The 15,756-nt window shown below is 54.0% G+C and overlaps 2 protein-coding genes across 9 annotated transcripts in view; one reads left to right on the top strand and one right to left on the bottom strand.

Moving 5' to 3' along the window:
* The window catches only part of NGB (neuroglobin), a 38,585-nt gene extending 31,096 nt beyond the window's left edge, over window positions 1–7,489 (top strand). The window contains exons 2-4 of one of the 2 annotated variants that reach the window (XM_073638125.1): window positions 5,762–5,873; window positions 7,049–7,168; window positions 7,232–7,489. In XM_073638125.1, the coding sequence (XP_073494226.1) occupies window positions 5,762–5,873; window positions 7,049–7,168; window positions 7,232–7,378 (379 nt within the window). In that variant the 3' untranslated portion in view covers window positions 7,379–7,489. Of the gene's footprint in view, window positions 1–5,761; window positions 5,874–7,048 lie in introns of both variants that reach the window. The other variant, XM_073638124.1, reaches the window with a different exon arrangement.
* Window positions 7,490–8,686: 1,197 nt separating this feature from the next.
* TMEM63C (transmembrane protein 63C) overlaps window positions 8,687–15,756 on the bottom strand; it is a 228,213-nt gene continuing 221,143 nt past the window's right edge. For all 7 annotated transcript variants that reach the window (XM_073638119.1, XM_073638118.1, XM_073638121.1 and 4 more), the window contains 8 exons: window positions 13,426–13,512; window positions 13,288–13,353; window positions 10,399–10,561; window positions 10,221–10,326; window positions 9,986–10,153; window positions 9,796–9,911; window positions 9,255–9,326; window positions 8,687–9,174 (listed from right to left, as the gene is read on the bottom strand). In XM_073638119.1, coding sequence (XP_073494220.1) covers window positions 8,998–9,174; window positions 9,255–9,326; window positions 9,796–9,911; window positions 9,986–10,153; window positions 10,221–10,326; window positions 10,399–10,561; window positions 13,288–13,353; window positions 13,426–13,512 — 955 coding nt within the window. In that variant the 3' untranslated portion in view covers window positions 8,687–8,997. The remainder of the gene's footprint in view (window positions 9,175–9,254; window positions 9,327–9,795; window positions 9,912–9,985; window positions 10,154–10,220; window positions 10,327–10,398; window positions 10,562–13,287; window positions 13,354–13,425; window positions 13,513–15,756) is intronic.

The raw sequence follows: 15,756 nt of genomic DNA, 5'->3' as shown, positions 1-15,756 counted from the left end.
CGTCAGCACCCGGGCAAGTGTCTGGGCCCTGAGCAGGCGGGGGGGCCCACTCACGGGGGGGGGGGGGTGACATCCAGCATGGGGCATTATATGGGTGGGGAGGTGACATCCTGCATGGGGCATTATATGGGGGGGAGGTGACATCCTGCATGGGGCATTATAAGGAGGGGAGATGACATCCTGCATGAGGCAGTATAAGGGGGGTAACATCCTGCATGGGGCATTATATGAGTGGGGAGGTGACATCCTGCATGGGGCATTATATGGGGGGGAGGTGACATCCTGCATGGGGCATTATATGGGGGAGGGGAGGTGACATCCTGCATGGGGCATTATATGGGGGGGTGACATCCTGCATGGGGTATTATATGGGGGAGGTGACATCCTGCATGGGGTATTATATGGGGGGGAGGTGACATCCCGCATGGGGCATTATATGGGGAGGTGACATCCCACATGGGGCACTATATGGGGGTGGAGAGGTGACATCCCGCATGGGGCATTATATGGGGGATGGGGAGGTGACATCCTGCATGGGGCATTATATGGGGGGTGGGGAGGTGACATCCTGCATGGGGCATTATATGGGGGCGGGACAAGTGACATCTTGCATGGGGCATTATATGGGGGGGAGAGGTGACATCCTGCATGGGACATAAGGGGGGGGGTGACATCCTATATGGGACATTCTGCATGGGGCATTATAGGGGGGGGGGGGTGACATCCTGCATGGGGCATTAGGTGGGGGCCCATAATACTGTATGGAGGACTATACTGTCCGGTCTGCACTGTGCGCTGCGAGGATTCTCCGGTTTCTGAGCTATTGTAGAATTTACAATAGATATCGCTCATGTAATGTAGTAAGTGAAATCTTCGGCCTTGTACTATATATATATTTCTCTGCCGTATCTGTGCATCATGAATAGTGGTATCTGTTAAAGGGCCCACTGAGACTCTTTTGCCCGGGGCCCAGAAAAACCTGGAGCCGGCCCTGTTGGCAGTAGTTTATAGACTAAAACAACAATGTATATTTTACTCAAAAATATACCTATATTCCACACACCCTTCTGTTTCCTGTTACTTTTTCCCTACCCCGCTATCATACCCTTTTAAAAGTTTAATAAAAATTATTGAAAAACAAAAATATACCTATAAAGAGGAAAAATCAGAGAAACTGAAAATTTTGCAGTGGTCTCTTAATTTTTGCCAGAGCTGTATATAGTAATATGGCCGCCCTTCTCCTCAGTGTGATATAGTAATATATATATAGTAATATGGCCGCCCTTCTCCTCAGTGTGATATAGTAATATGGCTGCCCTTCTCCTCGGTGTGATATAGTAATATATATAGTAATATGGCCGCCCTTCTCAGTGTGATATAGTAATATATATATAGTAATATGGCCGCCCTTCTCCTCAGTATGATATAGTAATATGGCCGCCCTTCTCCTGAGTGTGATATAGTAATATGGCCGCCCTTCTCCTCAGTGTAATATATATAGTAATATGGCTGCCCTTCTCCTCAGTGTAATATATATAGTAATATGGCCGCCCTTCTCCTCAATGATATAGTAATATATATATAGTAATATGGCCGCCCTTCTCCTCAGTGCGATATAGTAATATATATAGTAATATGGCCGCCCTTCTCCTCAGTGTGATATAGTAATATATATATATATATATATATATATATATATATATATATATATATATTAATATGGCCGCCCTTCTCCTCAATGTGATATAGTAATATATATATATATAGTAATATGGCCGCCCTTCTCCTCATTGGGATATAGTAATATGGCTGCCCTTCTCCTCAGTGTAATATATATAGTGATATGGCTGCCCTTCTCCTCAATGGGATATAGTAATATATATAGAAATATGGCCGCACTTCTCCTCAGTGCGATATAGTAATATATATAGCAATATGGCCGCCCTTAGTGTGATATAGTAATATATATAAATAGCAATATGGCCGCCCTTTTGCTCAGTGCGATATAGTAATATATATAGAAATATGGCCGCCCTTCTCCTCAGTGTGATATAGCAATATATATAGTAATATGGCCGCCCTTCTCCTCAGTGTGATATAGCAATATATATAGTAATAGGGCCGCCCTTCTCCTCAGTGTGATATAGTAATATATATATATAGTAATATGGCCGCCCTTCTCCTCAGTGTGATATAGCAATATATATAGTAATATGGCCGCCCTTCTCCTCAGTGTGATATAGTAATATATATAGTAATATGGCCGCCCTTCTCCTCAGTGTGATATAGTAATATATATAGTAATATGGCCTCCCTTCTCCTCAGTGTGATATAGTTATATAGTAATATGGCCGCCCTTCTCCTCAGTGTAATATAGTAATATATACAGCAAAAATTAAGAGACCACTGAACAGTTTTCTATTGGAAAGACTGGTGGAAAGCAGCCAGGACGCATGAAAGTTGTGATTAAAAATCATCTACCAAATATTGATTCCTGAACTCTTCCTGAGCTAAAACATGAGTAATTTGAGGTCTGAAAGCACTGTTTCTTTGTTTCTGCTTCTCGGTTTCTTTGTTTCTTTTTTAGTATTTTGACGTTTTATCATTTGCTGCAAATAAATACATTTTTAGCTTTGAATTTCGGAGACTTGTTGTCAGTCACGGCCGGCGTCAGCACCCGGGCAAGTGTCTGGGCCCTGAGCAGGCGGGGGGGCCCACTCACGGGGGGGGGGGTGACATCCAGCATGGGGCATTATATGGGTGGGGAGGTGACATCCTGCATGGGGCATTATAAGGAGGGGAGATGACATCCTGCATGAGGCAGTATAAGGGGGGGGTAACATCCTGCATGGGGCATTATATGGGTGGGGAGGTGACATCCTGCATGGGGCATTATATGGGGGGGAGGTGACATCCTGCATGGGGCATTATAAGGAGGGGAGATGACATCCTGCATGAGGCAGTATAAGGGGGGGGTAACATCCTGCATGGGGCATTATATGAGTGGGGAGGTGACATCCTGCATGGGGCATTATATGGGGGGGAGGTGACATCCTGCATGGGGCATTATATGGGGGAGGGGAGGTGACATCCTGCATGTGGCATTATATGGGGGGGGTGACATCCTGCATGGGGTATTATATGGGGGAGGTGACATCCTGCATGGGGCATTATATGGGGGGGAGGTGACATCCCGCATGGGGCATTATATGGGGAGGTGACATCCCACATGGGGCACTATATGGGGGTGGAGAGGTGACATCCCGCATGGGGCATTATATGGGGGATGGGGAGGTGACATCCTGCATGGGGCATTATATGGGGGGTGGGGAGGTGACATCCTGCATGGGGCATTATATGGGGGCGGGACAAGTGACATCTTGCATGGGGCATTATATGGGGGGGAGAGGTGACATCCTGCATGGGACATAAGGGGGGGGGGGTGACATCCTATATGGGACATTCTGCATGGGGCATTATAGGGGGGGGGGGGGGTGACATCCTGCATGGGGCATTAGGTGGGGGCCCATAATACTGTATGGAGGACTATACTGTCCGGTCTGCACTGTGCGTTGAGAGAATTCACCAGTTTCTGAGCTATTGTAGAATTTACAATAGATATCGCTCATGTAATGTAAGAAGTGAAATCTTCGGCCTTGTACTATATATATATTTCTCTGCGGTATCTGTGCATCATGAATAGTGGTATCTGTTAAAGGGCCCACTGAGACTCTTTTGCCCGGGGCCCAGAAAAACCTGGAGCCGGCCCTGTTGGCAGTAGTTTATAGACTAAAACAACAATGTATATTTTACTCAAAAATATACCTATATTCCACACACCCTTCTGTTTCCTGTTACTTTTTCCCTACCCCGCTATCATACCCTTTTAAAAGTTTAATAAAAATTATTGAAAAACAAAAATATACCTATAAAGAGGAAAAATCAGAGAAACTGAAAATTTTGCAGTGGTCTCTTAATTTTTGCCAGAGCTGTATATAGTAATATGGCCGCCCTTCTCCTCAGTGTGATATAGTAATATATATATAGTAATATGGCCGCCCTTCTCCTCAGTGTGATATAGTAATATGGCTCCCCTTCTCCTCGGTGTGATATAGTAATATATATAGTAATATGGCCGCCCTTCTCAGTGTGATATAGTAATATATATATATATAGTAATATGGCCGCCCTTCTCCTCAGTATGATATAGTAATATGGCCGCCCTTCTCCTGAGTGTGATATAGTAATATATATAGTAATATGGCCGCCCTTCTCCTCAGTGTGATATAGTAATATATATAGTAATATGGCCGCCCTTCTCTTCAATGGGATATAGCTAATATATATAAATAGTAATATGGTTGCCCTTCTCCTCCGTGCGATATAGTAATATATATAGTAATATGGCCGCCCTTCTCCTCAGTATGATATAGTAATATGGCCGCCCTTCTCCTGAGTGTGATATAGTAATATATATAGTAATATGGCCGCCCTTTTCCTCAGTGTGATATAGTAATATATATATATAGTAATATGGCTCCCCTTCTCCTCGGTGTGATATAGTAATATATATAGTAATATGGCCGCCCTTCTCAGTGTGATATAGTAATATATATATAGTAATATGGCCGCCCTTCTCCTCAGTATGATATAGTAATATATATAGTAATATGGCCGCCCTTCTCCTGAGTGCGATATAGTAATATGGCCGCCCTTCTCCTCAGTGTGATATAGTAATATATATAGTAATACGGCTGCCCTTTTCCTCAGTGTGATATAGTAATATATATATATAATAATATGGCCGCCCTTCTCAGTGTGTTATAGTAATATATATATAGTAATATGGCCGCCCTTCTCCTCAGTGTGATATACTAATCATATATATATAGTAATAGGGCCGCCCTTCTCCTCAGTGCGATATAGTAATATGGTCGGAAAATTTCTTTTGGGCCGTTTTTCCTGAGAATGAGCCGCTAATACTTCAGTACACCCTGATAAACGGTGGGGTATCTTGAGGCCACACCCCTCATTATACACACTGACATCAGTCAGTATCTGCAGTGCTGCTTCCTGTGATGTCCTGGTCCAGGAGGGATGATTAACGCTGCGAGGAGTGAGTGCAGCTCTGGCCTCCTGTGATGTCCTACTCCAGGAGGGGCGATGGACGCTGCGAGGAATGAGCGCAGTCCCGGCCTCCTGTGACTTCCTGCTTCAAGTGGAGAGATGGACACTGCGAGGAGTGAGTGCAGCCCTGGCTTTCTGTGATGTTCTGCTCCAAGTGGGTGGAGATGGATGCTGCGAGGAGTGAGTGCAGCCCCGGCCTCCTGTGATTTCCTGCTGAACACTGGGTGGAGTGAGATACATAGATAGGACATTGCAGGTACCTGCAATCTGTAATCCCACCATCTAATACTCAGGGTTTGTCCTGTCAGTGAAGCTGTGTACGTTTCTCGCATTTGCCTTTGCTTGCTGTCAGTGAACCGGGACCAGTAATGGGGCTATGAGCGGAAGGGAGCTCTGTTCTGACACTTCATCTGCAGGAGATTGGATGCTAGCCCTTTAAGAAAGCATTCCCGCTAAGTGATGAGGACTGGAGCCCTGCGCGGGTCTGGACGTTGCGGAGCCGCACGAAGTGCAAATGTGAAAGGGGAATCGCATGACGGCCGCATCATGATTCGTTCTCCTGGGCTGTAGCGTCATCTGCAGGGCGATTTCTCGTGTGCACAGCATGGCAACTCTCACTCTCTCTGTCTTTCAGGCTTTTCGAGCTGGAGCCGGAGCTGGTCGTCCTCTTCCGCTATCATTCTGCTCCGTTCTCCAGTGTCCAGGAATGTCTGGCCTCGTCTGAATTCTCTGAGCACATCCGGAAAGTGAGTGACCCCGGAACGTGCGGCAGCACAAGACCCCCTCCCCAAAAGAACCCTCCGCACAAATATGGTGACAATGGAGACCATACTCATCAGGCGAAGTGGCGCACCCATCATGTGGCGGGGGGCTGGGCAGAGCGGCACACTCATCATGGGGGGGGGGGGGTGCAGAGCAGCACACCCATCAGGTGGTGGGGAAGCAGAGCGGTGCACCCATCACGTGGCAGGGGAGGTGCAGAGCGGCGCATATGTACCGTAAAGGAGTTTTCGCAGGAACAAAGTTGATTTCATTCAACAGATCTTTGAATAATAATAAGTTCCACAATTGGATGTGTTTAAATAAAATGCTCCTGTGCTGAGATAATCTTATACATGTCCCCTGCTGTGTACTGTGTAATGGCCGTGTCTGACCCTGCAGGAACATGGTCTGATCGTACCACATCTCCTGGGCAAGGGGGGGAAGAGAGTATACAGACAGGACAGCATGGGATTACAGCTGATGCTTCACCTCACAAGAAGTATCAGCTGTGATCCCCGGCCATCCTGTCTGTATACTCTCTTCCTCCCCTCTGCCCAGGAGATGTGGTACGATCAGACCATGTTCCTGTACGGTCAGACACGGCCATTACACAGTACACAGCAGGGGACATGTATAAGATTATCTCAGCACAGGAACATTTTATTTAACACATCTAATCGTGGAAATTATTATTATTCCAAGATCTATTGATTGAAATGAACTTTGTTCCTGGCACAACCCCTTTAAGCTCCGCACCTCGCAGAGTCCACTCGCTGGATGGTGAGCTGTACAGGGTGCCGCCCATAATCATGCAGCTGTGCTGCGTACACAGCACGAGCCTCTCAGAATTTAGATACCAATCATCCTGAATGAGAAATGTTCCAGCCTTAGACTGCACTACTGACCTCTGATTGTTAGTGTTGTCATGGAGACCCATCCTCCTGACATGGATGCTGGTGTCTCAGTGGTGCAGCCTCTGCTCATGTGGTGAGATTACCATTGATCCCACATGAATGGTCGTCCTAATCCTCGGGGGGGGGGTCACATTTTCACAGCAGTGGTGCAGCGAGTGATGGTCTCAGCTGTATGTGGGGGGTTCAGTGATAATATTGGTGTTCGGCCTCCAGTATAACCCCCCCCCCATCTGCTCCTCATGCAGGTGATGACGGTAATTGACGCTGCGGTGCGGAGCCTCGACGTTCTGCCCTCTCTGGAGGAATATTTGACCGGCTTGGGGATGAAGCACCGCGCCACCGGCGTCCGACTGGAGTCCTTCAATGTGAGTGTCGGGGCGGGGGGCTCGGTGACGGCCATGACCTCTGACCTCATCTCTTCCTTGCAGACAGTGGGGGAGTCGCTGCTCTTCGCTCTGGAGTCCGGGCTGGGGGACGTATTCACATCCGACACTCGCGCTGCCTGGAGCGGACTGTACGCCATTGTGGTGAGCGCCATGAGCCGTGGCTGGTGGAGGGATCCAGAGGAGCAATGACCGTGACCGGGTACCGGGCATGTGCAGCGGGATGAGGGACCGCACAATCACGTGTCTGTCCTCATGCTGTACTTGTCCTAGGAGTTAGCGTAATAAACTGGAAAACGACCAGATCGTGTGGCCCTCGTCCATCCAGGGGCCACTCAGCCCTCCTCCTCCTCATAGGATGTAAGCGAGAGGTCGCTGTCTACAGAACACCACACATCCACGACACAACCTGCTCAACACACCACACGTCTGGAACACAACCTACTCCACCTGCACAACGCACCACGTGGCCGCGACACAACCTGCTCCACCTGCACAACGCACCACGTGGCCGCAACACAACCTGCACAACACACCACACGTCCGCGACACAACCTGCTCCACCTGCACTACACGGCACACGTCCGCGACACAACCTGCTCCACCTGCACAACACGCCACACGTCCGCGACAGAACCTGCTCCATCTGCACAACGCACCACACGTCCGCAACAGAACCTGCTCCACCTGCACAACGCACCACACGTCCGCAACAGAACCTGCTTCACCTGCACAACGCACCACGTGGCCGCAACACAACCTGCTTCACCTGCACAACGCACCACGTGGCCGCAACACAACCTGCTCCACCTGCACAACACGCCACACGTCCGCGACAGAACCTGCTCCATCTGCACAACGCACCACACGTCCGCAACAGAACCTGCTCCACCTGCACAACGCACCACACGTCCGCAACAGAACCTGCTTCACCTGCACAACGCACCACGTGGCCGCAACACAACCTGCTCCACCTGCACAATGCACCACGTGGCCGCGACACAACCTGCTCCACCTGCACCACGTGGCCGCGACACAACCTGCTCCACCTGCACAACGCACCACGTGGCCGCAACACAACCTGCACAACACACCACACGTCCGCGACACAACCTGCTCCACCTGCACACGTCCGCGACAGAACCTGCTCCATCTGCACAACGCACCACACGTCCGCAACAGAACCTGCTCCACCTGCACAACGCACCACACGTCCGCAACAGAACCTGCTTCACCTGCACAACGCACCACGTGGCCGCAACACAACCTGCTTCACCTGCACAACGCACCACGTGGCCGCAACACAACCTGCTCCACCTGCACAACATGCCACACGTCTGCGACAGAACCTGCTCCACCTGCACGACACGCCACACGTCCGCGACAGAACCTGCTCCACCTGCACAACACGCCACACGTCCGCGACACAACACACCACGTGGCCGCAACACAACCTGCTCAACACACCACACGTCCACAACACAACCTGCTCCACCTGCACACAGTAGGACTGGGGTTCTTTATTTGGCATGACTCCGCTTGTTCAGGCGACGGTGCGCAGTTCCCATGCAAGCGCACAAATCTAGCGAGGGAACAGCGCTGCAAAGAGGTGGTGAGCGGGGCGTGGAGGATGAGCCACTCCCCTGTATGTGACGTGATCTTCTGCTGGCTCTTCGTACACTGGCGGGGCCCGGTAATCACAGAGGGCCCCAGTACCCACAATGGAGCCTGATCCACCCTGCACATCACATCAACTCCATCATCCAAGGCAACTTGGTAACCTTTGACCTTTTAAAGAGCCTTAAAGGGGCTCAGGGAAACCCCTCCTGGGTGCAGCACATCCCTTGTACATAGGTGTCCTGTGAGTGCTCTGCTACGGAGGTCTCTGGCGAGCTGTCGCCGCGGGTCTCCAAGGCACCATATGAGGGGTGAGCCGGGGAGGCCAGAGGGGACAGGTCCTGCTCCTGTAATACAGCTGCCACGAAAACCTGGGGGTGGAAAGGAGAGAACCGGATCAGATGGCGATGCATGGAGAGTGAGGGTCCTGAAGGCAGCAGCGGATTCTCACCGTGGACTGCAGCGTGGACGATATACTGCTGCTCTCCGTGTCCTGCAAGATCCCCTCACCGTGCTCCGACATCTGCAGGAGACAGTCAGCAATACAGGGGCAGATATTACCAGTAGGGCGGAGACTAATCGTCAGGTTCTGTGATCTGGGGCGGAATCTAATTGGCCAAGGTACAATTGTTGGATTGTGTCCTGGGGGTGGAGTCTAATCGGGAGGTTGTGTGTCCTGTGGGTGGAGTCTAATCGGGAGGTTGTGTGTCCTGTGGGTGGAGTCTAATCGGGAGGTTACGGGTCCTGTGGGTGGAGTCTAATCGGGAGGTTACGGGTCCTGTGGGTGGAGTCTAATCGGGAGGTTACGGGTCCTGTGGGTGGAGTCTAATAGGGAGGTTACGGGTCCTGTGGGTGGAGTCTAATAGGGAGGTTACGGGTCCTGTGGGTGGAGTCTAATCGTCAGGTTGTGTGACCTGGGGAGGAGTCTTATGTGCCAGGGTTTAATCCTTATGTTATCTGGGGTCAGGGGCTTTTGGGGGGCTCGTTCTTACCTGATAACTCGATGGTCTTTTTGGATGCAGTTTTCTCAGACAAAAGCCAAAAATAGAGAAGAGCAAACAGCAGAGGAGCGAAGCAAAGGTGAAGAGCGTGACCGGATGGGTGGAGCCTGTGGAAAAACGAGAGCAGGAGCACTCAGGAGCTGTACTCCTCTCAGGGCACATAAGCCGGGGTCCCACTTACCGAGACGCAGGACAGAGAAGAACAGCAGCCAGAAGATGCAGAGTATGGGGGCAGCGAGCAGCTGGCGGGCGGCAGCACTGTGCAGACGGGGGCTCAGCTTGGCGGGGATGTAGGCGTAGTAGATGTTGTAGCGGTCGGTCATGTGCTTCAGGAGCAGATACAGCAGACCTGCGGGCAGAGAAGGGATGAGGGGGCTGCACCATACAGCAATGCACAGGATCCCCCGAGCACTCACCGAAGGGCGCGATGATGGGGCACGTGATGCTGTACGTCATCACCACTGAGAAGACGCACGTGCTCCAGGCATACTCTAGACCAAACTGGAACTCGTAGGCCTGACTCTATAACGAGAAACATGGCGGTCCTCACACCAAACTCGGACCACCCCAACAGCCACAGGACAGATCAGTTACCCGCTTCACGTGGAGCCGCTCCGGGATGGATTTGGCCAAGCACAGGCGCGTTGCGTAGACAGTGAGGCCTGGAATACGCAGCAGCTCCATCGCCGTACCAATCAGACTGGCGGTGATGACGTAGTTAACGAAGAACGCGCCATTATTAGGTAGAAATACACACCTGTGGAAAAGGTCATGTGATTGTCGAGTGTCATACAGACGGTATGGTGGAGGGGGGTTGTGTGATCAGCAAGCGCAGTACACACGTTATGGTGGAGGGGGGGGGGTGTCAAGTGATGGCTGAGAGTCGTATAGATGGTACAGTGGAGGAGGATCGTGTGATCGGGGAGCGCCGTACAGACTGTACAGTGGAGGAGGGTCGTGTGATCGGCGAGCGTCGTACAGACTGTACAGTGGAGAAGGGTCGTGTGATCGGCGAGCGTCGTACAGACTGTACAGTGGAGAAGGGTCGTGTGATCGGCGAGCGTCGTACAGACTGTACAGTGGAGAAGGGTCGTGTGATCGGCGAGCGTCGTACAGACGGTACAGTGGAGGAGGGTCGTGTGATCGGCGAGCGTCGTATAGACAGTACAGTGGAAGAGGGTCGTGTGATCGGGGAGCACCGTACAGTGGAGTAGGGTCGTGTGATCGGCGAGCGTCGTACAGACTGTACAGTAGAGGAGGGTCGTGTGATCGGGGAGCGTCGTACAGACTGTACAGTGGAGAAGGGTCGTGTGATCGGCGAGCGTCGTACAGACTGTACAGTGGAGAAGGGTCATGTGATCGGCGAGCGTCGTACAGACGGTACAGTGGAGGAGGGTCGTGTGATCGGCGAGCGTCGTATAGACGGTACAGTGGAAGAGGGTCGTGTGATCGGGGAGCGTCGTACAGACGGTACAGTGGAGGAGGGTCGTGTGATCGGGGAGCGTCGTACAGACGGTACAGTGGGGGAGAGTCGTGTGATCGGCAAGCGCCGTCTAGACGGTACAGTGGGGGAGGGACGTGTCATCGGAAAGCGTCGTACAGATGGTACAGTGGAGGAGGGTCGTGTGATCGGGGAGCGTCGTACAGACGGTACAGTGGGGGAGGGTCGTGTGATCGGCGAGCGTCGTACAGATGGTACAGTGGAGAAGGGTCGTGTGATCGGCGAGCGTCGTACAGACTGTACAGTGGAGAAGGGTCGTGTGATCGGCGAGCGTCGTACAGACGGTACAGTGGAGGAGGGTCGTGTGATCGGCGAGCGTCATATAGACGGTACAGTGGAAGAGAGTCGTGTGATCGGGGAGCACTGTACAGTGGAGTAGGGTCGTGTGATCGGCGAACGTCGTACAGACTGTACAGTGGAGAAGGGTCGTGTGATCGGCGAGCGTCGTACAGACGGTACAGTGGAGGAGGGTCGTGTGATCGGCGAGCATCGTATAGACGGTACAGTGGAGGAGGATCGTGTGATCGGGGAGCACCGTACAGTGGAGTAGGGTCGTGTGATCGGGGAGCGTCGTACAGATGGTACAGTGGAGGAGGATCGTGTGATCGGAAAGCGCCGTACAGATGGTACAGTGGAGGAGGATCGTGTGATCGGAAAGCGTCGTACAGACTGTACAGTAGAGGAGGGTCGTGTGATCGGCGAGCGTCGTACAGACTGTACAGTAGAGGAGGGTCGTGTGATCGGAAAGCGTCGTACAGACTGTACAGTAGAGGAGGGTCGTGTGATCGGCGAGCGTCGTACAGACTGTACAGTAGGAGGGTCATATGATCGGCGAGCGTCGTACAGACAGTACAGTGGAAGAGGGTCGTGTGATCGGCGAGCGTCGTACAGACAGTACAGTAGAGGAGGGTCGTGTGATCGGCGAGCGTCGTACAGACTGTACAGTAGGAGGGTCGTGTGATCGGCGAGCGTCGTACAGACAGTACAGTGGAAGAGGGTCGTGTGATCGGCGAGCGTCGTACAGACAGTACAGTAGAGGAGGGTCGTGTGATCGGCGAGCGTCGTACAGACTGTACAGTAGGAGGGTCATGTGATCGGCGAGCGTCGTACAGACAGTACAGTGGAGGAGGGTCGTGTGATCGGCAAGCGTCGTACAGACGGTACAGTGGAGGAGGGTCGTGTGATCGGGGAGCGTCGTACAGACGGTACAGTGGAGGAGGGTCGTGTGATCGGGGAGCGTCGTACAGACGGTACAGTGGGGGAGAGTCGTGTGATCGGCAAGCGCCGTCTAGACGGTACAGTGGGGGAGGGACGTGTCATCGGAAAGCGTCGTACAGATGGTACAGTGGAGGAGGGTCGTGTGATCGGGGAGCGTCGTACAGACGGTACAGTGGGGGAGAGTCGTGTGATCGGCGAGCGCCGTCTAGACGGTACAGTGGGGGAGGGACGTGTCATCGGAAAATGTACAGATGGTACAGTGGAGGAGGGTCGTGTGATCGGGGAGCGTCGTACAGACGGTACAGTGGGGGAGGGTCGTGTGATCGGCGAGCGTCGTACAGATGGTACAGTGGAGGAGGGTTGTGTGAACGGCGAGCGTCGTACAGATGGTACAGTGGAGGAGGGTCGTGTGATCGGGGAGCGTCGTACAGACGGTACAGTGGGGGAGGGTCGTGTGATCGGGGAGCGTCGTACAGACGGTACAGTGGGGGAGGGTTGTGTGATCGGCGAGCGTCGTACAGATGGTACAGTGGAGGAGGGTCTTGTGATCGGCGAGCGCCGTCTAGACGGTACAGTGGGGGAGGGACGTGTCATCGGAAAGCGTCGTACAGATGGTACAGTGGAGGAGGGTCGTGTGATCGGGGAGTGTCATACAGACTGTACAGTGGAGGAGGGTCATACAGATTGTATGAGGGGATCGGGAGTGTCGTGGGATCACAGTAGGGGGAATCGGGTGAGGTCTTGTGGTCTGGTTCTTAACTCACTGGAACTTCACATTTGCGGAATCCAGAAAGTGAATATCAAAGAGCCATCGGAAGAAGAGATCCAAGCTGCGGAGGAAAGAGAGTGTCAGCTCTGCAGACAAGTCTATAACAGTGCCCTGTGTGCTATGCCTGCAGTACCTCGTCAGCCCCAGAGAGGGCAGCACGATCACCATGAAGACCAGGAACAGGAAGCACTTGTGCATCGTCAACTGGTTTTCGTTAGACCTGAAAATCAAAATATTATGTAAGTCATACAGGATGATGAGGGTGAGTGTGAAGACTCAAACTCCCATCATCAACAACCACAGTAAAACGCCCAACACATAAGGAGGCGCTGATCCCCCCCACACACAGGAGGGACGTACACGACAGGGGGCGCTGATCCCCCCCACACACACACACAGGAGGGACGTACACGACAGGGGGCGCTGATATCCCCCCCCCACACACACACAGGAGGGAAGTACACAACAGGGGGCGCTGATCCCCCCGCCACACACAGGAGGGACGTACACAACAGGGGGCGCTGATCCCCCCCACACACACACACAGGAGGGACGTACACGACAGGGGGCGCTGATCCCCCCCCCACACACAGGAGGGAAGTACACGACAGGGGGCGCTGATCCCCCCCCCCCCCAAACACGGGGGGACGTACACAACAGGGGGCGCTGATCCCCCCCCCCCCCAAACACAGGAGGGACGTACACGACGGGGCGCTGATCCCACCCCCCCCCCCAAACACAGGAGGGACGTACACGACGGGGCGCTGATCCCCCCGCCACACACAGGAGGGACGTACACGACAGGGGGCGCTGATCCCACCCCCCCCCAAACACAGGAGGGACGTACACGACGGGGCGCTGATCCCCCCGCCACACACAGGAGGGACGTACACGACAGGGGGCGCTGATCCCCCCCCCCCCCCCCCCGAGGGACGTACACGACAGGGGGCGCTGATCCCCCCCCCCCCCCAAACACAGGAGGGACGTACACGACATGGGGCGCTGATCCCCCCGCCACATACAGGAGGGACGTACACGACAGGGGGTGCTGATCCCCCCCCCCCACACACACACACACACACATGAGGGACGTACACGACAGGGGGCGCTGATCCCCCCCCCCCACACACACACACACGAGGGACGTACACGACAGGGGGCGCTGATCCCCTCCACACACACACACAGGAGGGACGTACACGACAGGGGGCGCTGATCCCCCCCCCCCCCCACACACACACACGAGGGACGTACACGACAGGGGGCGCTGATCCCCTCCACACACACACACAGGAGGGACGTACACGACATGGGGAGCTGATCCCCCCCGCCACACACAGGAGGGACGTACAAGACAGGGGGCGCTGATCCCCCCCCCACACACACACACACAGGAGGGACGTACAAGACAGGGGGCGCTGATCCCCCCCCCACACACACACACATGAGGGACGTACAAGACAGGGGGCGCTGATCCCCCCCCACACACACACACATGAGGGACGTACAAGACAGGGGGCGCTGATCCCCCCCCACACACACACACAGGAGGGACGTACAAGACAGGGGGCGCTGACCCCCCCACACACACACAGGAGGGACGTACATGACAGGGGGCGCTGATCCCCCCCACACACACACACAGGAGGGACGTACAAGACAGGGGGCGCTGACCCCCCCACACACACACAGGAGGGACGTACATGACAGGGGGCGCTCATCCCCCCCGCCACATACAGGAGGGACGTACACGACATGGGGCGCTGATCCCCCCCGCCACATACAGGAGGGACGTACACGACAGGGGGTGCTGATCCCCCCCCCCCCCACACACACACATGAGGGACGTACACGACAGGGGCGCTGATCCCCCCCCCCCCACACACACACACACGAGGGACGTACACGACAGGGGGCGCTGATCCCCTCCACACACACACACAGGAGGGACGTACACGACAGGGGGCGCTGATCCCCCCCACACACACACACAGGAGGGACGTACAAGACAGGGGGCGCTGACCCCCCCACACACACACAGGAGGGACGAACACGACAGGGGCGCTCATCCCCCCCGCCACACACAGGAGGGACGTACACGACAGGGGGCGCTGATCCCCCCCACACACACAGGAGGGACGTACACGACAGGGGGCGCTGATCCCCCACACACACACACACAGGAGGGACGTACACGACAGGGGGCGCTGATCCCCTCCCCCCCCACACACAGGAGGGACGTACACGACAGGGGGCGCTGATCCCCCCCGCCACACACAGGAGGGACATACACGACAGGGGGCGCTGATCCCCCCCGCCACACACAGGAGGGACGTACACGACAGGGGGCGCTGATCCCCCCACACACACAGGAGGGACGTACACGACAGGTGGCGCTGATCCCCTCCCCCCCCCCCACACACAGGAGGGACGAACACGACAGGGGGCGCTGATCCCCCCGCCA

Source organism: Phyllobates terribilis, unplaced genomic scaffold, assembly GCF_046119375.1.
Source record: "Phyllobates terribilis strain yellow unplaced genomic scaffold, ASM4611937v1 Scaffold_7__3_contigs__length_470593459, whole genome shotgun sequence".
Lineage (NCBI taxonomy): Eukaryota > Metazoa > Chordata > Amphibia > Anura > Dendrobatidae > Phyllobates > Phyllobates terribilis.
This window is presented reverse-complemented; position numbering and strand designations above follow the sequence as displayed.